The sequence below is a fragment of the Perca flavescens genome, unplaced genomic scaffold, assembly GCF_004354835.1.
Source record: "Perca flavescens isolate YP-PL-M2 unplaced genomic scaffold, PFLA_1.0 EPR50_1.1_unplaced_scaf_16, whole genome shotgun sequence".
NCBI classification, from domain to species: domain Eukaryota; kingdom Metazoa; phylum Chordata; class Actinopteri; order Perciformes; family Percidae; genus Perca; species Perca flavescens.
Window position 1 is genome coordinate 105,440 of NW_021166581.1, and position 22,156 is coordinate 127,595.

At 43.4% G+C, this 22,156-nt stretch overlaps 1 protein-coding gene across 1 annotated transcript; it reads left to right on the top strand.

The window, feature by feature from the left end:
* Positions 1-9,078: 9,078 nt before the first annotated feature.
* On the top strand, positions 9,079-21,674 carry LOC114551554 (potassium voltage-gated channel subfamily D member 1). The gene is made up of 4 exons (XM_028572583.1): positions 9,079-9,234; positions 14,927-15,172; positions 19,049-19,255; positions 21,165-21,674. The coding sequence occupies exons 1-4, from the start codon at positions 9,079-9,081 to the stop codon at positions 21,672-21,674; spliced, it is 1,119 nt and encodes a 372-aa protein (XP_028428384.1).
* Positions 21,675-22,156: the final 482 nt, after the last annotated feature.

Below are 22,156 nucleotides of genomic sequence, written 5' to 3' on the forward strand. Positions count from 1 at the left end.
GTCTAGATAGATCCGGTGTGGTAGTTGTAGTTTTTATAACGTTACTAGCTGTCGCAACAGCATGTGGAAAAAACTACAAAGTTTGTACGGCCAAAAAGAACGTTAATCTCACGATAAAAAAAAGTGACGCCATTAAAATGGGTTTGCCTTAATGCTGTTAATAACGCGTTTAACTGACAACACTAGTTGTTAACTATTAAATTAATCACATACTGATTACTGATAAAAGTCCTAATTATTTACATGGAGTCTGGTGGAGATATGCTGGCTCTATACACGCTAAAAGTCCTGATTATTTACATGGAGTCTGGTGGAGATATGCTAGCTCTATACACGCTAAAAGTCCTGATTATTTACATGGAGTCTGGTGGAGATATGCTGGCTCTATACACGCTAAAAGTCCTGATTATTTACATGGAGTCTGGTGGAGATATGCTGGCTCTATACACGCTAAAAGTCCTGATTATTTACATGGAGTCTGGTGGAGATATGCTGGCTCTATACATGCTAAAAGTCCTGATTATTTACATGATTATTTATACATGCTAAAAGTCCTGATTATTTACATGGAGTCTGGTGGGTTTGGTGATGGTGATTTCGGGGCTGTTTCATGTTAAACTAAAAGGATCTTACTCTTTAACTAAAAGGTCTATCTCTGTAGGGATCCATCCCATAGACACTTAGAATAATAATCTGAGTCAGCAGCAACAACAGAACTTTTAGTGGATGCTGACTGATACTGAACATTTGTCCTGTAGGGTTACATTACAGCTTGTTTTCTTGTTTAATACTGGACCAGTTTCACAAGATTGTTGTTCCCATCAGACACTTAGGGCCCTATCTTGCACCCAGCGCAGCGCAAAGCCCGGCGCAAGTGTCTCTGCTAGTTTAAGACCGACCCAGTTGTCAGTTTCCCGTCCAAATGCACCTGCAACCATCTGTGGTCTTACAGGGAGGTGTGTTCAGGTGCATTCTGGGCGTGCTGGTCTTACAGGGAGGTGTGTTCAGGTGCATTCTGGGCGTGCTGGTCTTACAGGGAGGTGTGTTCAGGTGCATTCTGGGCGTGCTGGTCTTACAGGGAGGTGTGTTCAGGTGCATTCTGGGCGTGCTGGTCTTACAGGGAGGTGTGTTCAGGTGCATTCTGGGCGTGCTGGTCTTACAGGGAGGTGTGTTCAGGTGCATTCTGGGCATGCTGGTCTTACAGGGAGGTCTGTTCAGGTGCATTCTGGGCGTGCTGGTCTTACAGGGAGGTGTGTTCAGGTGCATTCTGGGCGTGCTGGTCTTACAGGGTAGTGTGTTCAGGTGCATTCTGGGCGTGCTGGTCTTACAGGGAGGTGTGTTCAGGTGCATTCTGGGCGTGCTGGTCTTACAGGGAGGTGTGTTCAGGTGCATTCTGGGAGTATTGCGATCTTGAGGCAGCGGGAAGTGATCGCACCATTGACCAACAAAAACCTGGTCTAAAGTCAATAACGCAGCATTTCATTGTTATTTTAACAGAGCATTAGTAAGATGCTCCTAGGCTCGTGCACAGCGCACACACACTATGCTTGTTACACACACAGGGACACACAGCAGCACACACACACACACACACACACACACACACACACACACGCAGAAGATTACAAATAAAAATATGACGGTGCAAATCCTCCATCATAACAGCAATGCTCCAAGATCCAAACGCGCCTGGCTTTAAAAGGGAATGGGAGATGATCTCTGATTGGTTGATGAATGGGAGATGATCTCTGATTGGTTGATTGCATGTTATGCCCAAAACACACCTCTGATTACTGAAGACAGTAAGAACAGCCCTTTAGGACCAGGTACCCGGCACACTGATCCTTTTTTGTCACCGTCAGACTAGTAAAAGTGGATTTGGACACGCCCTAAACACACCTGCACCAGGTGCTCCATACCGTGTGCTTACATCGTTAAAATAGGGCCCTAGATGTTTGTTGTTCCATCAGACACTTAGACACAAAAACCTGAGAAAACCAGTACAGGTCCAGGTTGAAAAATCCCGAACATCCGCTTAACATAATCCTACGTGAGTTTGTTCTCTCTCCTCGGGTCTGAAGTTGTAAAACCTCTTCCAAAATGCTGCGAATGCATTCATAAAAAAGCACCAAGCTGTTCTTGTTCTTGGTTCCTGAAGGATGAGAGACAGGAAATCCACTGAGTCAGGTTCAGCTCTCACACGGTGATAACCATAAAACCAGCAGCCATCCCATTACCGGAAGCTCTCGGGGCTGAACCCAGAGCTGTGGATTAAAAGCATCACGTGGAGGCTGTTAATGATGTCAGCAGGGATCCCCACACAGAGAGGACAGGACCAATACTAAGGCACCCGCCACATTAAAAGAAAGTCATTCTCAGGGTTTTCATAGTTTTCACATCTTCTGCAAGTTTTATTAGCCTGACCAGCCAGCCCCACATCCAGATGTCGGGTCTGGGAACTCACCATATTCCCTCTGCACCAATAGGATAGTGCTCCAACCAATCAGAGCAACGCTAGCTGATAGATTAAACTTTAAACTTCCAACACATCTTCCCTTTTTTTTAAGAATGACTTCAGTGCCGTTCTTTGTTCTTTTCTCAAAGAAAAGCTGAACTCCGAGTCTTCCAGAAGACCTCTGTTCACCAGCAGCAGCAGCAGCCATAAGCCCCGCCCACCCACTCTATACACGATGTGATTGGCCTGACCAGAGTTTGGTTTTTCCAGCTCACAAGCCAACAAAGAGTTGCTAGACTGACCCTGGCTGCAGATTCCCGAATTTCAAAACAGCAGTCATGGCGGCTCGTTCTGAACACGATCTCATATTGTACTAAAATAGTTCATCGAAACGTGTTTCTGAAAACATTTGAAGAGCGAAATAGGCCGTGCAGTTGCTGAATCTGTCTTCATTTCAGATCAACAAAGGTCAGTTTAACAGATTTTCGTCTACTTGTATTGGATAGTCGCGTTGCGGATTCAGTAGCATAAAGATGGGCATCGGCCAGCTCTTTCCTTTCCATGTTGAAGTCGCTTGATGTCACCCTTAAAGCGTAACTCTTGCTAAAATGCAACCTTTTTGTGAATGTACCCGTTTAAAAGCATATTTAGGACGGAAGAGCCACTTTTAAGATTTACCGTATTTTCTGTCAAATGGCCTTTTGAATGGGAGTGATAGGGGCACTTTCATGCTAGTCTCAAAATAGCTATTTTTATAACACTAAGAAGGCTCGAAACTTTGCTTGAAGTATCACCAGGGGCTCTACACATGAACTCAGTGTTGACAACATTCTTTGTGTATCCAGAGTTTACTAAAAAAGGTTTTGAACAACTCAGCGATACCAAAACAAGTAGCCCCAGATTTAGTAAATCCCTCGTGCACCGGTGTAGTTAAGGTGTAGAGCCCCTGGTGATACTTGGAGCAAAGTCTCATGTTGTGTCGAGCCTTCCTAGTGTTTTAAAAATAACTATTTTGAGGCTATAGCATAAAAGTGCCCCTAGCACTCCCATTCAAAAGGCCATTTGACTGAAAAACGAAAATACGGTATATCTTAAAAGTGGCGATTCCGTCCTAAATATGCTTTTAAACGAAAGTTTGACTCGGGTACATTCACAAAAAGACCCTATAGGTTTGATTTTGGCGAGAGTTACGCTTTAAGAATAAAGTGGAGGGTGGCGAGACAGAAGGCCAGGTGGATGTGCACTGTGAGTTTGTTCTGAACATTTTGATATATTAACAGGTAGTCCAACTTCCCCGCTGACTTTTCCCAAAGAAAGCTCCTTCTCCGTCCGGTCAAATATTTCCACTCACGTGAATTCACGTCAGGCAGCACTAATGCTGCAAGTTATGCTTTCTTTGCCTACTTGTGTCTTTGCAGCGACTTTGAATGCAATTGCGCTGCTAAAAAAGGCGAAAACGCACCGGTGTGAATAGTCTGCCTCTCCTTGTGGCGCCCCCTGAAGACGACAGTGTTCATTACAGCCACAGTATGAGACAATATACTCATGATTCAGCTTTTCTGACGGTCAGAAAGTTGTAGCATTTAACGCGGCACCATGAAACAGGCTTCAACGTGAAAGCTTTCCTGTCGTTGAAACAATGGAAACACTGCAGCAACTCTCTGGTCAGATGGAGGCTGTGTGTGTGTGTGTGTGTGTGTGTGTGTGTGTGTGTTTGTTTATATGCGAGAGTGTGTTTGTGTGCGTGTTGTGGGGTGTTGTATGTGCTTCAGTGCAGCTGAATGCACAGACACCAGTCAGGCTGAAAGTTCATTCATAATTCATCAACACACACATTTTACTGAGGTAGGTACAGGAAGGTGTGTGTCTGTGTGTGTGTGTGTGTGTGTGTGTGTGTGTGTGTGTGTGTGTGTGTGTGTGTGTGTGTGTGTGTGTGTGTGTGTGTGTGGGCTTGTTCGTATTCGTGGGGTCCAAAAACCGGCAGTCCAATATACTTGTGTGGTCCCGACAGCTTTTTTGTGGCCAAAATGCTGGACCCCCCAAGTTTAAAGGGCTGTTTGAGGGTTAAGACTTGGTTTTAGGATTAGGGTTAGAATTAAGTTATGGTTAGGGTGAGGGTAAGGGTTAAGGTTAGGCATTTAGTTGTGATGGTTAAGGTTATGGTAAGGGGCTAGGGAATGCATTATGTCAATGACGGGTCCCCACAAAGATAGTGCCACAAACCGGTATGTGTGTGTGTGTGTGTGTGTAGGATCTGTATTTGGCTGTTTTTGTAGGGACATTTCAGTTTTATTTGTGGTGAGTTTGGTCTGTTTTTCTGGCAGATTTTTAAATACTGCCCCCCCCCTATAACCCTATAATCAAGCCAAACACGAAATACGTTCCCCGCTACAGTACCAATTCAGTCGATCCAAAAGAAATTTCTTTAAACCAATCACGAAGGTCGGTGGACGGTGGCTCTGCTAAATAGTCTCAGGAAGGAACTAACTGGTGACAGTACAAGCTTTGAATTTAAACGGTTTCTTCACAATGTCCGAGTTGAAAACGCATGTTGTTGGCACGTAAGGGCCCTGTTCATGTTGCACAGACATTTTAATTACATTATAGTCTGTTAAGAGGCACAAAGGCACTCTTTATAAGCCACAACTGGCATTTTAGCTACCTGGGAGCTCTGGCCATTAGCTGCAGCAACTCCAGTTTGCTAGCACCGATTTTGGTCGTATTTTCCCCTATCGACAGTACTTGGAGATATATATATATATATATATATATATATATATATATATATATATATATATATATATATATAAAGCGATCAAGATTCAGGTAAAAATCGGCCGGAGTTCTCATTTAAGAGTAGTCGTAGAATTAGTTTCAGCAGTATTAGATATTAAGAACAAAAAACGAAAACATTTTCCGCCTGATGTATTTGGTGGTTTTTGGAAACTTTAAGATCTCCGCTAGAATTTAGAATAAATATAAACATATTTGTGAAGAAGGTTCTTGAAGTGATGGAGAGGTTGAACAGCCAGACTCGCTGTGATTCAAACCCAAACCAGAGGAAGGAACTCGTACTACTCCCACTGTGGACTTTATGCAATAAACAACAGCAATAACTTTTCATCTGAAGACAACGAGCCGTTTCACAGGAAACTTTATTGTGTTTTATTGAATGAAGAACGCAGAGGGAGAAATAAAGAGAGAGAGCTGCTGTGTTTTTCTCTCTGCGGACCTCTGATCATAAAAAACATCTTTAATAACCTGCAGCTTTATATATCTTCATCCTAAACGTATACAGACACGATTTGAGTGTGTGTGTGTGTGTTTGTGCGTCAGAGGTGGGAATAAAGGCCCGGACACACCAACCATTGGCAGAAAAGCCAATCGGACTGATCGGTCTCCCCGAGTTGGTCCAAAAAGTTCCTCAGAACACACCGAAGAGACGCCGACTTGAGCGTACTTTCTGCGTATGCACGAGACGCAGTCCAGACACAGTCCAGTTCAGTTCAATTTTATTCATATATCACATTTAAAAACAACCATAGTTGACCAAAGTGCTTAACAAGGTTCAAAATCAAAGAGATAATATACACAAACAATACACAATATACAATAACTGGCATGGTAAAACATGAGATAGTTTTGGGGTGACATTGTACCTTTATCGGTTCAGGCAAACAGAGCTCACATAATGTTTCCGGACTGGGTGTCTCACAAAGTAAGAATCAAAATCTACATGTGTGGGAAATGAGATATAAACTCTTTCAGCGTTTGTGAGAGAAGTAAAGTACGAATTAAACATAAAAATATAAGGAATTGTGCTTAAATGTAATTTTTCCCATTACACCAACAGTAGAAAAAGCTCAAGATATCAAAGCTCAACTTGAATTGAAAAGCCAATGCGAAGTAAGGGGTCCTAAGCAAGGACTTGAATGTTTCAACGCTCCGAGCTGTTCTTACATGAACAGGTAGACCATTCCAGTCTGTCTCCACAACAGCAGGTGGCGCTAATCTGTATTGTCGCCCCAAAATATTTAAACTGGAAATGACGAACGTGTCACGTGGGTCTGGCTTCTCCCGAACTTCAAAGCCGGACCATAATGGAGGCTTATTCGGAATAAGGTCTCGTATTTTACGAAAATAAGTTCACCGAAACGTGTTTCTATAAACATTTGAAGAGGGAAAATAGGCCATGATGCAGTTGCTGAATCCGTCTTCATTTCAGATCAACAAAGGTCAGTTTAGAAGATTTTTCATCAGATTTTGAGACTCATCCCGCTCCCCGTTTCCTGGTTAGCTCTCCACCAATCAGATTGGTCATTTGAGTCTGACTGCCCGCCCACCGATTCAACAAGTCAAATCAGCCAAAACTGAACGCAGACGGCGCCTCTGATGGACGACGGCACGGGACACACCGAACAAACTCGAGTCACCGACCTCGCCAGACAGATCATCGGCTCGGTGTGTCAACGCCTTAATTCACACATGCAAGTTCTCAAGTCACCATGGTGAGAATCGGGCCAGTTAAGGGTCCCTGCTACGAGTCAAGCAAGTCACAAGTCAAGTCATACAACAAATGACGTTCGTTAACGTTAACGTTAAAGACACGTTCACATCCCTTTGTTTGTGTCGCTTGAAATGACGGATGAAGTTGGATGTTGTGGTTCCCGTGTCTGTAATTTTGGAGGTGCACATCGCTGTTTTTACAACAAGCATCGACAACAAACTCCATAAATCCAAATTTCACTATTTTGGGCTACGTGTACTAGTTCAAAGTTCAGTTTGCAAAATTTTTTAAATTTTAAGTTCAGTTCGTAGTTCATACTTCAACATTTTGAACTAAGTTCACAGTTCTTTTTATTCCATTTGTTGCCGTGAGCTATTAGTTTTCTAAATGATTGCCACAGCCCAAATATAGAACCACAGACAGCAATTGTTTTATCAGTTTTAACACCGAAACTATGCGTCGGATTTCATCTTCATATCCGATCAGTTCATCGTGCCGTTTCAGGTCTGCTGTGGATGGGACTGAAGTGCTGATTTTCTTTTTGAAACACAGAAATGTCAGATTTTTCCATCCTCAGCGACCTCGCCATAAAACTGGTTTAAATGATCATACGAAGCCTCCACGCTGCTTTCTGATTGGATGACCCATGTGGCGGTGAGACGCTGGTGGCTGGTGGCTGGTGGTGCCAGATTGGGTGTTTTTCCCGCTACATATGAAGGCCTGTTTACGGTGTGTTTTAGCCCTGGTTTTGTTTAGCCCTTCTGTTCACCTTTTATCCACCAAGCCTCCTCTCTCTCTCGTCTCCTTTCTTTTCTCTGTCGTTCATCTTACTTTCCTTCTCCCAGCTCTCCTCCTTTCAGCTCTTTCCTCTCCTCTCTTCTTCTCCAACTATCCTCCCTATTTTAACCTCTCTCCACCTTTTTTCCTCTCTCCCTGCAGTGACTCCCTCTCTTCCCTCCTCTCCTTTTGACAGCTTTTCTCCTCTCCTCTCCTCCTGGTTTGTCTCTCACTCTCTGTCTCTTTTTGTGTCTCCTGACAGGACGGCCATACATGGACACGGAGTAAAGGATCGCCTGACGCCTCCTCCTCGCCACACACACACACACACACACACAGAGACAGACAGAGTAGGCTACAACAGTGAAACACGGAGGCAGATAAAGGGATATTAGAGAGGGCAAAAACAGCAAGCAAAAGCAAAAGGAGAAAGACTAAGAGAGGAGGAGGAAAAGAGGAGAGGCTGCACATCCATAATCTCCACTTAGAGCTATAGCGAGCGAGGGCAGCGCGGACGATTCTGTCTATCTTGCAACTTAAGGAACCATCATCGCAATTTAATAAGAATTTGAAAGGCTGCGTCGCTGCAACAAATCTGTCTTCAGAGGGAGAGAGGGCGAGCAAGAGAGCTCGACACAGAAAGAGAGAGAGAGAGAGACAGAGAGGATGCAGCGAGGTGGAGGCCAGACACATATGTGTTGATGCTTTTTCCTTCCCGGATTTCTATCTTTTTGCCCTTTTTTGTCTCGAGTCCCAGCAGCGACGGCCCTATATCGGAGAATAACTTTATTATTGTTTTTACACATGAAAAGGACTGCTGAGACCTTTTAAGACATTTTCTTTTACCGCCACGAGAGTCTGTGTCATGCTGTGGAGTGGAACATCTTTAGTTATTTCAGGCTGAAAGTCTCTCTCGTCTGCAGTCGGAAGAATATCCACAAGAAACGGGAACTATCCTATATCCAGCTGATTCTCTGAGAGTTTCTGCGGGGTTTTTGAATCTTGCAGGCCACGAGGAGCTGTTTACATTTTTGTATTTTATTCCAAAGAGCATCGGGAGGTCTCTCTCCAAGTGGAAGGACGGCAACTCGTCAGAATCAGAGACAGGCCACGTACCAATCAGATGCGTCGGCTTTCTCGCCCCTTCGCAGCAGTTCTTTCATGGCTTGACACCTAACTGTCATCTAACCCCTTCCCTCCACCCTTCCTCCCCCCTTCCTCTCCCTCCCTTGCTAACATGTCCACCCACCTAAAGAAGTGAGGATTTAGCTTCCTAATTTCCTCTCAGGTTCTCCAAAGGACCGATCTCGTCTCCACAGGTGTGACGTGCTGATGCAAGATGGCGGCCGGTGTGGCCACGTGGCTGCCGTTTGCACGGGCAGCAGCGGTGGGATGGTTGCCGTTGGCCAAGAAGACGATGCCCAAACCTCCCGTGGACAAGACCTCCAAATCAGACGAGATCCTGTACGTCAACGTCAGCGGCGTCCGCTTTCAGGTGGGTGCTCAGAGTCATCGGAGTCATCAGAGTCATCAGAGTCATCAGAGTCATCAGAGTCATCAGAGTCATGTTATCAGAGTCATCAGAGTCATGTTATCAGAGTCATCAGAGTCATCAGAGTCATCAGAGTCATGTTATCAGAGTCATCAGAGTCATCAGAGTCATCAGAGTTATCAGAGTCATCAGAGTCATCAGAGTCATCAGAGTCATGTTATCAGAGTCATCAGAGTCATCTGGGCTTTTAATTAGCAGCTGCCAAATGGTGGTAAAAAATTAATTTTGCCGGTAGCATTTTTCAAGTTACAAGCCAATTTGGCCGGTGATATATGAAGCGAATAACACAGCGTCTCTTTGAATCTGCAGTTTGACTAGGGTGGCCAGATTTCCCAGAACTAAACCCGGGACACTTTGGGAGTGACAGTAGTGCTCGTGCACGAACATGCTTTTTAACGTGAACGTGTGCCAGCCCAGTTCACACATAGACAGACAGATTAGACACAATTTTGCCAACAGCACACATAGGCCTACTGCTCACAACATAATGGGGTATCGCAGTTAATATTCATGACTTTTCTTGGTATGTAGCCTACATATCTTAGAAATAATATTAAAAGACATTGCGTGAATTTTGTGTGGGACCAACTTTATTTTTCAGAATTAAATGCACCCACTGAACTTGTGAAAAGGTATTTTTCATTGCATGGCACTAAATGAATTATTTGGAACTGCTGCCACAGGCTTAAATTAAAGTTATGGTAACACTTTACGGGAAGGGTATATTAATTACGAAATACTGCATGAATTAATGCATGAATTAATTCATGATTTATGCATTACTTCATTCCTTTATCTCATATGAATCATCAGGAATTGACATGAGTTCAATAACCTGTTTTGCCTTACATCACTTTGATTATTTGGAATGGTTTTGTATAGGGGTGCAACAGATCACAAAACTCACAGTTGGATCGGATCACAGTTATGAGTCACAAATCGGATACATTTTCAGATCAGCGCAAAAAAAGGGGTGAATTTAAATTATTTATTAAAAATGTAATAATAATCACTTTTAACAATAGCTTCTTTCACCAGTAAATTGCTGTTAAACGACAAAAACAGTTGAGAAAAGGGTATTTTACAATAACTGTGAATGCACCACGAGTTTTACCAGTTTTAAGTAAACGCCGGGAACCTTTATTCATGTCTGTGTTCTTTTTCCGACAGCAGCAGTGACCCTAACCCAACAGCAGTGACCCTAACCCAACAGCAGTGACCCTAACCCAACATTAGTGACCCTAACCCAACAGCAGTGACCCTAACCCAACAGCAGTGACCCTAACCCAACAGCAGTGACCCTAAACCAACAGTAGTGACCCTAACCCAACAGCAGTGACCCTAACCCAACAGCAGTGACCCTAACCCAACATTAGTGACCCTAACCCAACAGCAGTGACCCTAACCCAACAGCAGTGACCCTAACCCAACAGCAGTGACCCTAACCCAACAGTAGTGACCCTAACCCAACAGCAGTGACCCTAACCCAACAGCAGTGACCCTAACCCAACAATAGTGACCCTAACCCAACAGCAGTGACCCTAACCCAACAGCAGTGACCCTAACCCAACAGCAGTGACCCTAACCCAACAGCAGTGACCCTAACCCAACAGTAGTGACCCTAACTCAACAGCAGTGACCCTAACTCAACAGTAGTGACCCTAACTCAACAGCAATGACCCTAACCCAACAGCAGTGACCCTAACCCAACAGCAGTGACCCTAACCCAACAGCAGTGACCCTAACTCAACAGTAGTGACCCTAACCCAACAGTAGTGACCCTAACCCAACAGCAGTGACCCTAACCCAACAGCAGTGACCAAGTGCTACCAAGTGCTGTGTGTGTGTGTGTGTGTGTGTGTCTCTGTCTGTTTGTGTGTGTGTGCGTGTGTGTATGTGTAGGCCTGGCAACAGCAATGCTTTCTGGGACTTGTAGTAAACTTCTTAACTTGTTGCGGATGCAGTCTTGTGCATTTTAATAAAGCAGAAACGTATAAGTTATAACTAGAAGTTACACGTTTTAATTACCTGTCAGAGTGTTCAGAAATACGATCACGACCAAGTCTTGTACTTCCACAGATTCACGTTGCTGCTGCTGTTCTGCAGCCCTGCTGAAGGCAGGAAGTTGTAAATACTGACCGTCTCATCAATGTGCATTTGGGCTGAAATAATAACAAAATGGTTCTGCGGACCAAAAATAGATTTGTGTGGCTTTCAGGCGTCCAGCAGCTGCAGAGAAGTTTCTGCTGCGGCGGCAGAACATGAAGAAAGTGTGACTTTGTTTAATGCTTCAAAACAAAGAGCAGCAGCTTGAAGTTCTGGTGATATTAATATAAAAGAAATCATCTTTTATGTATAAAAAAACATCTGAGCATAAAACTAGTTAGTTATCAGTTAGTGGCGGTTCAATGCTCCCGTCTCCCATGGAGAGAGCTAAGAGAACAATATATGATCCAGTTAAAGGCGTTCGACTTAAAGTGCTCATATTATGCTCATTTTCAGGTTCATAATTGTATAATTTAGAGGTTGTATAAGAATAGCATTACATGGTTTAATTTTACAGTACCTAGATAAGGACTACTAGCCAGTCAGAAGCAGAGTATGAGGGCGTGCCCTGACAGTACCTAGGTAAGGACTACTAGCCAGTCAGAAGCAGAGTATGAGGGCCCTGACAGTACCTAGGTGAGGACTACTAGCCAGTCAGAAGCAGAGTATGAGGGCGTGCCCTGACAGTAGCTAGGTAAGGACTACTAGCCAGTCAGAAGCAGAGTATGAGGGCCCTGACAGTACCTAGGTAAGGACTACTAGCCAGTCAGAAGCAGAGTATGAGGGCCCTGACAGTACCTAGGTAAGGACTACTAGCCAGTCAGAAGCAGAGTATGAGGGCGTGTCCTGACAGTACCTAGGTAAGGACTACTAGCCAGTCAGTAGCAGAGTATGAGGGCCCTGACAGTACCTAGGTAAGGACTACTAGCCAGTCAGAAGCAGAGTATGAGGGCCCTGACAGTACCTAGGTAAGGACTACTAGCCAGTCAGAAGCAGAGTATGAGGGCCCTGACAGTAGCTAGGTAAGGACTACTAGCTAGAAGCTAGCGGTTAGCCAACTCGTTCTCAGTGGCAAAACACTGCTACAACACACAAATTCACCCTAATCTAAAAAATAAATTGTATAGAACTACTTCCATGTCCCTGTTCTGCAGGTATTCCACGCTAAGTGTGAAGTGCGCCCTGGTTTAGAAGAAGTCTCCCGGCTAACCCTGCCTTGTACTGACCGAAGTTGGAGAAACAGCTAGCTGATGTGGTATTAGCTAAAGTGGTTAGCACACACCAAATGTTTTTGGCTAGCGACGTAGAAAGCCGTGCAGATATTGACCAGCTCACCAGGAGACTGAAGGCAGGACACATGCAGAAACCAGATCTCACTCAGAACACCATGGATGGATTTATTTAAAAGTTTGTATGTGTGTGGAAGCACCAGAGACACAAAAGAACACCCCAAATCCCAGAAAAAGTGATTTATTTTCATAATATGGGCACTTTAAGACTCAAATGTGATATTTGGTTTTAATCTTTTATAAAATCATGTCTGTATTTAAACAATCTGCTGATGCCGCAACAAAAACAGCAAGTTCTGCAATTTATATAGAAATGAAATGGGCTCTGTGGGCTGTCTGCATTTTGGCCCTTCAAATGAAAGCATTTGGGCTCCTCTGCCTTAATGAGACGTGGGGGGGATTATTCATTTTTTTTATACTTTCTGGTGCGCACAAGAAACTTGCAACTTTCTATAAAGTTACGTGCCAGAATCTGGGTGTCCTCCCCCACAAAGACTTTTCCGATAACAATAATCCATCCATCTTCGTCCGCTTATCCGGTGTCGGGTCGCGGGGGGAGCAGCTCGAGCAGGGGACCCCAAACTTCCCTTTCAATAACAATAATAATAATAGTAATTTATACTGTTTATTGATCCCAGTGGGAAATTGCAATTTACAATCTTTTTTTGGTTAGAAATCACTACACACAGGCCTGACACACAGACATGCTCAGGACCTATTCATAAACAAATGGAGAGAGGTCAGAGTGCGTGGGCTGCCAGTGCTGGACCAGCACCCTGGGCGGTTGGTGTGGGAGGGGGGGGGTACAGTGCCTTGCTCAAGAGCACCTGGAGGTGGACTGGCATCTCTCCAGCTACCAGTCCACACTCTGTACTTTTGGTTTGTACTGGGACTTGAGCCAGCGACCCTCCAGTTCCCAACCAATTTACGGTGGAACTCCCTTTATTTAGCCTATGTGAAGAAAAAAAACACAGATGACAATTCAAAATATATCAAAATTACAATGCAAAGTATGCTGTTATGTCTCATTGGGCATTTTTAAATGGGTATATGGAGATCCTGAAGCTTACTTAGTGGGTATGCTGCCAATATCCGCATATCACATAGACTAAACCACTGGTCATCAACAAACTCAAAGATGACACAGTAACTGTTGACTGATTTCATGCTGTGAATGTGAAATATTAACTATAGCCACATAACGTTAGCAGTATTTTGTTAGCATCATTTTGCTAGCCTTACCCCGAGTTTCCACCGGTTGCGTCTACGCTGCGTTCCGGTTTTGTTCCGTCCTCCGACCAGGTACCACACCGGGAGCATCTTGCTGCCGACTAACAGATTATATTGTCTCTACAAGAACTTCGTAGCCTGACGTGGTCTTACACAGATTCTAGTCAGAATCTGAGTCTGGTGCCGCTCCATTGGGCTGTGATTATGGGGCGTGTTCCAACCGAACCAGAAAAGAAAATGCCTCTGCATTCATTGGATAGACCTCCAACCAATCAGAGCAACAGATAGACCTACAACCAATCAGAGCAACAGATAGACCTACAACCAATCAGAGCAACAGATAGACCTACAACCAATCAGAGCAACAGATAGACCTACAACCAATCAGAGCAATGGGTAGACCTACAACCAATCCAAGTCCCGAAGGAAGGATGGCAAAAACGTCTTTCCGATCGACAAATGCCTTTATCGCGGTTCTCTGTTCCTCTTTTAAAATGAATGTGCTGTCGATACCTTCTATAACTTTAATCTTTGTTTGCGTTCAAATGATCTTTTGTTGCTCGCTGTTCCACTTGCCCGTACAGAACTGGGAAAAAGGGCTTTTGTTCACTCAGCCCCCCACACATGGGACATGTTGCAAAAAGAATGGAAATTGACTGAATTACTTTCATTGAACAGTTTTAAGTCCAGATTGAGAACACTCGAGTCGATCCTTTGTAACTGTTTTTCATAATGTATATGTAATTGTATTGTATGTTTGTAACTCTTTTGCTGATTCTTGGCCAGGACTCCCTTGAAAAAGAGGTTTTTAATCTCAATGGGACTTTCCGGGTTAAATAAAGGTTTAATAAAAATAAAATAACAGACGCGATGGAGGAATCTACACATCTCAATTCTCCCTCTACAGGGACTCTGTAGGTTTGAGTCATTTTTATTAAACATAAGTAAAAACATAAGTAAAAATTCCTTGATGCCAGCTTGTTAAATGTGAATATTTTCTATTTTCTTCCCTGCTCTGTGACAGTAAACTGAAACTAAATCATGTATTTTATTCTGTTGTCTTTCTGCAGACATGGAAGAACACTCTGGATCGCTATCCGGAGACGCTGCTGGGTTCTTCGGAGAAAGAGTTTTTCTACAACGAGGAAACGCAGGAATTCTTCTTCGACCGAGACCCCGAAATGTTCCGCCACATTCTGAACTTTTACCGCACGGGGAAGCTCCACTACCCCCGAAACGAGTGCATCCAGGCCTTCGACGAAGAGCTGGCCTTCTACGGCATCGTGCCGGAGATCATCGGAGACTGCTGCATGGAGGTACACATCCACTTCCTCTGTTTCTGTTGCTGTTGGCACAAACACCAACATTCATGTTTAGTGGCTGTAATTCTGCATCAAGGCTGAATTTCAGGAAAGAGACTTCAGATAGAGTATTAGGGGACCACTAAGGTCTATATAAAAGAGACTTCAGATACAGTATTAGGGGACCACTAAGGTCTATATAAAAGAGACTTCAGATACAGTATTAGGGGACCACTAAGGTCTATATAAAAGAGACTTCAGATACAGTATTAGGGGACCACTAAGGTCTATATAAAAGAGACTTCAGATACAGTATTAGGAGACCACTAAGGTCTATATAAAAGAGACTTCAGATACAGTATTAGGGGACCACTAAGGTCTATATAAAAGAGACTTCAGATACAGTATTAGGGGACCACTAAGGTCTATATAAAAGAGACTTCAGATACAGTATTAGGGGACCACTAAGGTCTATATAAAAGAGACTTCAGATACAGTATTAGGGGACCACTAAGGTCTATATAAAAGAGACTTCAGATACAGTATTAGGGGACCACTAAGGTCTATATAACAGCATCCAAAAAGCAGCATGTCATGGGGCCTTTAATTACATTGTATACATTTGATCCCGTTGTTTTTGGTTTTACATATTGATTTTACTAGCGCACTAAGAACTTTCCATGACATACCGTCACCACCATATTTCCGCACTCTGACATCAGACTTTTTATTGATGTTGTGATAAAGGTCTTAAATTTCATTCAAAGCGGTCGTAAAAAGTCTTAAATTTGACTTGTAGAAACCCTGACAAAAACAATTGATATGAGCTTTTTTGACGTTTGTCTCTTGTCGCTGTTTTTGTTGCCCTGCCTCCCTGCTGAGGAGGGTTACTAACCAATAATTACTCAGCGATGAGTGCGCTGAAACACCTGCAGCTCACAGGCAATCTCTGATTTGGCTCTTTTCTCGCTCCTGGTTTCTTTGGCTTCGTCCTTCGTGTTTCAGTAAGTGATTTCTTTAACGAGCCGTACACATTTCCCTCAATGCACTCGCTGGATAACACCTCTCCTTCAGAGCTTTTGAATTGAATTGAATTGAAAAATTGTATTAATCCCGATAGAGAAACTGGTTTGCCACCAACCATACAGCAATCGAATACAATACACAACTGACATATAAATAAATAAATAATTCTGCATTAGGAGACTAATAGACCCTGATAAAGAGACACAATTTTAAGAAAAATTCAATTTCACAATACATGAATGTAAAAAACAAACACTATAAAAGACAAGAATAATATCCAACAGTTAACAGTGTTCGTTCAAATATCTAACCCCTGCGGGAACAAAAGACCTTCTCATGCGCTCACTAGAGCACCGAGGCATTACGAATCGCTCACTGAAAGAGTTTCTGAGTCCTTTGAACAAATAGTATAGTGGATGGCCTTCAAAAAGCAGGACAATTTTTAGTTTTGAACTAATCCTCTTCTCTACAGTAACCTCCAGTAACTGAACCAGCTCTCTTGATTAGCTTGTTTATCCTATTTTTGTCCTCAACAGATATACAATAACTCATGAACGGGTAATGCTTCTGTGTTTTGGGAGACACACCAATGTTGATTCAACTGTGAGAGATTCTCATTTCAAGATTTTTTTTACTTATTTTTTTTCTTACTCGCCCACAATTTCCCACGAGAAACACTCCACATGCTTTTTATTTTTATTCTTCCAGTAATTTCACAGATTCCGCTGCTTCTCTTCTCTAGTAAATTATATAATTTCATCTCAGATTTGAGGCAAACTGTTTGAAGGAGGAATTTAACTTCCATTTAGACAGATTTATTAGTCACTGTGGCGGCCGCTGGCTGCTGCCAGAGTCTCATTTATTCATTTAATAATTGCTTTATTGATGCTAAACTACCAGATATTCAAATTGACTTGAAGACACAAAGCCAACTTGTTAAATTAGGAAGGTTTGTCCGGTGTTAAGCATTGCATCGGCCGGCAGAAACTGAGAAAAGCTGAAAAGTTGAGTCAACTTTTGGAGAAACCCAACCATGAGTCACGCTGAGGTGGCCAGTCATGTTTTAAAACATCAAACACAAGCTCTGAACTGGCCAGGAGTTCGTGGAATAGCTGTTTCCTCAGTCCCTCTGATGGATGGATGAATGGATGGGTGGATGGGTAGATGGATGGGTAGATGGATGGATGGATAGGAAGATAGATGGGTGGATGGATGGATAGATGGATGGGTAGATGGATGGGTAGATCGGTAGGTAGATAGATGGATGGATAGATGGATGGATGGATGGATGGGTAGATGGATGGATAGGTAAATAGATGGGTGGATGGATGGAATAATGGATGGGTAGATGGATGGATGGATAGGTAGATAGATGGGTGGATGGATGGATGGTAGATTAATGGATGGATGGGTAGATGGATAGATGGATGATGGATGGATGGATGGGTAGATGGATAGAGGGATGATGGATGGATGGGTAGATGTGTAGATGGATAGATGGATGATTGATGGATGGATGGATGAGTAGATTGGTAGATGGATGGATGGGTAGATGGATGGATGGATGGGTAGATGGATGGATGAATGGGTAGATGGATGGATGGTTGGATGGATGGGTATATAAATAGATGGAGGAAAGATGGGTAGATGGATGGATGAATGGATGGGTAGATGGGTGGATGGGTGGATAGTTAGATGGATGGATGGGTAGATGGATGGATGGATGGGTAGGTGGATGGATGGGTAGATGGATGGATGGATGAGTAGATGGATGGATGGATGGATGGGTGGATAGGTAGATGGATGGATGGGTAGATGGATGGATGGATGGGTCGGTGGATGGATGGATGGGTGGATGGGTAGATGAATGGATGGATGGGTAGATGGATGGATGGATAGTTAGATGGATGGATGGATGTATGGGTATATGGATGGATGGGTAGATGAATGGATGGATGGATCAATGGGTAGATGGATGGATGGATGGATGGATACATATGGATAGATCTTTTTTGTGCAGCAACAAGCAGTTTGTTGTATTTCAGCAAAATACTGAAAGCAGCAGGACTGAGAACTGTAATATCTGATTACATTATATCGTTATCGCCATATTCAACTACATAAACGCGTGTTTTCCTCCTATCGTGCAGCCCTAGATTTATCACCTCTAACTTTGATGAATTGTGACGAATAACTCGTCTGATGTTGTCTACTAATTGTTTACTGTTTGTTTACTTTTTGTAAAGATATTTAGCTAAAAGTTTATTGTTATTCTTATACTGTAATCTTTTCTATACTGTATTTTTGTATACCTCTTTATTTAAAGAGTGTTTGGTACCTGCTAGAATCTGCTGCTGGAAATCCCAAAAGGATCAATAAAGAGAAGTCTAAGTCTAAGTTAGGGCTGCTCCCTCTTAGTCAATTAGTCGACTAATAGGTCGTTTTGGTCTTAGTAAACTTAGATTTTTTTTTAGTCGATTAGTCATGTTTTATGCTTTTTTCATGCTGAATGACTTATTTCCAAGAAACGTACGAGCACATCTCTGGTAAACCCAAGAGTTGACATTTTACCTAATAATCGATATCACCGTGAAACCTACTTTGATTACTTTCATTATGGCAATTATTTGTTGTATTACACGTTTTCTGAAATGTTGTGTTTAAATATGCAAAGGAGGCATTATCTTATTCAATATACGCATCCTTTTGCACGACTCTTTGCGGAGAAACTCAGATTTACAGATCTGTAGATTAAATCAACCAATCGATTAGTCGATATGATTGAATGAGTGTTTAGTCGACTAAGAATTTCTTCAATCGAACACAGCCCTAGTCTAAGTCTTTCCTCTCGCTGTCTCCGTAAAGGAATACCGCGACCGGAAGAAGGAGAACCAGGAGCGTCTGGCGGAGGACACCGAGGCCAACGAGGCGATGGACGCCCCTCTGCCCCCCCACAGCACGTCCCGGGAGCGCCTGTGGCGAGCCTTCGAGAACCCCCACACCTCCACCATGGCGCTGGTCTTCTACTACGTCACGGGCTTCTTCATCGCGGTCTCGGTCATCGCCAACGTGGTGTGTAATGGCAACGTTTTATTTTACCATGATTGTTTTAATATTATACCTGATTTCCTTTAGAATTCCTTCATTCTGTGTCCGACTAAAAGTCTCCAAGTAGATCAGCTGAAATCGCAAACCTTGGCGTCCATTTGAAGTTACTTTTCCCAGGACCTCCGTCTCTCTTCTATTTTAGTTTTGGCAGATAAGGGTAGCCTAGAAATCTAGACGCCCCCTAGTGGTAGCAAATTTATTTTGCAGCCAGGGGGGATCTAGGCACTCTTCGTTGGTTTGCGAGCTGGAAAAACCAAACTCTAATCAGGCCAATCACTTTGTGTATAGAGCCGGTGGGCGGGGCTTATGGCTGCTGCTGGTGAACAGAGGTCTTCTGGAAGACTTGGAGTTCAGCTTTTCTTTGAGAAAAGAACAAAGAACGGCACTAAAGTCATTCTTAAAAAAGTAAGATGTGTTCGCAGTTTAAAGTTTAATCTATCAACTAGCTTCTCTACCTTCTTCGTTGCTCAGATTGGTTGTAGTGCTATCCTATCGCGTGCAGAGGGGAATTTGAAAGACAACCGTTTATCCCGCCCCTCGGATTGAGCCCAGCCAATGGTGAGTTCCCAGACCTCAACATCTGGATGTGGCGCTGGCTTGTCAGGCTAAGATAAAGGGTGAAATGGGCCATAAACAAGTGTGAACTGTGTACCTTAAGATGCATCCTTCCTGTTCCCTGGCAGCTGAGATTAGCAGGTGTTGTGACTAGCGTTAGGAACAGGAGCAGAAGAGAAGGTTATAAAATGTTTTGACTGATTATGATGTTTATGCAACTGTTTGTCATATCCTGAAGAAGGGATGACTTTAACTGTGTTTTCTACTATAAAGATGCGCTGAACTTTAGTTTAGGCGAAGATTCTTTCAGATTGTGCCGTGGCTAGAGATGGCCCGATGCCATTTTTTGCTTCCTGATACCGATTCCGATACCTGAACCTGCGTATTGGCCAATACAGAGTACCGATCCGATACCAGTGTGTCATATCATGTTTTAACAACTGTATACTACTCTCCCTGTATGGATGTGATATGATTTCTATCTTTGTTGTAGGTCTGGCTCAGTTTGATATAACGGAAAAATAACCTAAATAAACTACTGTAACGTAGAGTTTCTTCAGGGCTTTATTACGTGGTATCAGATCGATGCATAAACTCCAGTACTTCCCCATACCGATACCAGCGTTTTAGGCGGTATCGGAGATCATCTCAAGCCGTGGTACCTGTGAAATTGTTTTCCTGCATTTGCAAATGCTAGTGAATGTTCAAATATTACCAGCCACTCAACATACAGTACAGGCCGAAAGTTTGGACACACCTTCTCATTCAATGCGTTTCCTTTTTATTTTCATGACTATTTACATTGTAGATTCTCACCGAAAGCATAGAAACTATGAATGAACACATATGGAATTATGTACTTAACAAAAAAGTGTGAAATAACTGAAAACATGTCTTATATTTTAGATTCTTCAAAGTTGCCACCCTTTGCTTTTTTATTAATAAGGGAAAAACTCCACTAATTAACCTTGACAAGGCACACCTGTGAAGGTAAAACCATTTCAGGTGACTACCTCATGAAGCTCATTGAGAGAACACCAAGGGTTGGCAGAGTTATCAATAGTCATGAAAATAAAGGAAATGCATTGAATGAGAAGGTGTGTCCAAACTTTTGGCCTGTACTGTATTACCATTGTTTTTTTGGCTGGTGAGTGAAGCAAATGTACCATATGTACCAGCCACTTGCATATTTTACCAGCATTTGGCTGGTACTTGGTGCTAATTTTGAACCCTGTTCTCAAATAGTCTTTATTCGTTTCATCCTGATGTTTTTTTGACACGCACTGCTGCTGCTAACGAGAAAAAACTTCCACTACAGGTGGAGACGGTGCCCTGCCGGCCGCCCAAAGGCAGCGTCAAAGACCTCCCCTGCGGCGAGAAGTACCAGCTGGCGTTCTTCTGCATGGACACGGCCTGCGTGCTCATCTTCACCTTTGAGTACCTGATGCGTCTGTTCGCGGCGCCGAGCCGCTGCAAGTTCATGCGCTCGGTGATGTCTGTGATTGACGTGGTGGCCATCATGCCGTACTACATCGGCCTGGTGATGCCCGAGAACGAGGACGTGAGCGGCGCGTTCGTGACGCTGCGCGTCTTCCGCGTTTTCCGGATCTTCAAGTTCTCGCGGCACTCGCAGGGTTTGAGGATTTTGGGCTACACGCTGAAAAGCTGCGCCTCGGAGCTGGGCTTCCTGCTCTTCTCCCTCACCATGGCCATCATCATCTTCGCCACCGTCATGTTCTACGCCGAGAAGGGAACCAAGGGCTCCACCTTCACCTCCATCCCGGCCTCCTTCTGGTACACCATCGTCACCATGACTACGCTCGGGTGAGTCGCTTTATACTCTAAAGTTTTTTATGTTGAAAATGAAAGACGTTGTGGAATACCTGCAGAACAGGGACATGGAAGTAGTTCTGTACAATTTATTTTGTAGATTAGGGTGAATTCGTGTGTGTTGTAGCAGTGTTTTTTGCCATTGAGAACGAGCTAGCATGCTAACGGTTAGCCCTCTAGCCAGCTCTTTTCGGCTAGTGACGTAGTGACGTGGAAAGCCGTGCAGATTTTGACCATCTCACCAGGAGACTGAAGGCAGGACATATTCAGAAACCGTATCTCACTCTAAACACCATGGATGGATTTTTTCCCAAGTGTGTATGTGTGTGGAAGCACCAGAGACACAAAATAACTCCCCAAATCCTAGAAAAAGGGATTTATTTTTTTTCAAAATATGGGCACTTTAAAATGTGGCCTATATCAGATTCCAGTGTGAACTGTTTGCGGTTTGCCCAAAAGACCAATAACAATGACATCAGA

Excerpts from the sequence above, each read along its gene's own strand:
- LOC114551554 (XM_028572583.1), top strand. The coding sequence starts at position 9,079 with ATGGCGGCCGGTGTGGCCACGTGGCTGCCGTTTGCACGGGCAGCAGCG. Across the intron at positions 9,235-14,926 it reads TCAGCGGCGTCCGCTTTCAG|ACATGGAAGAACACTCTGGA; the intron begins GTGGGTGCTCAG and ends GTCTTTCTGCAG. Across the intron at positions 19,256-21,164 it reads TCTCGGTCATCGCCAACGTG|GTGGAGACGGTGCCCTGCCG; the intron begins GTGTGTAATGGC and ends CTTCCACTACAG.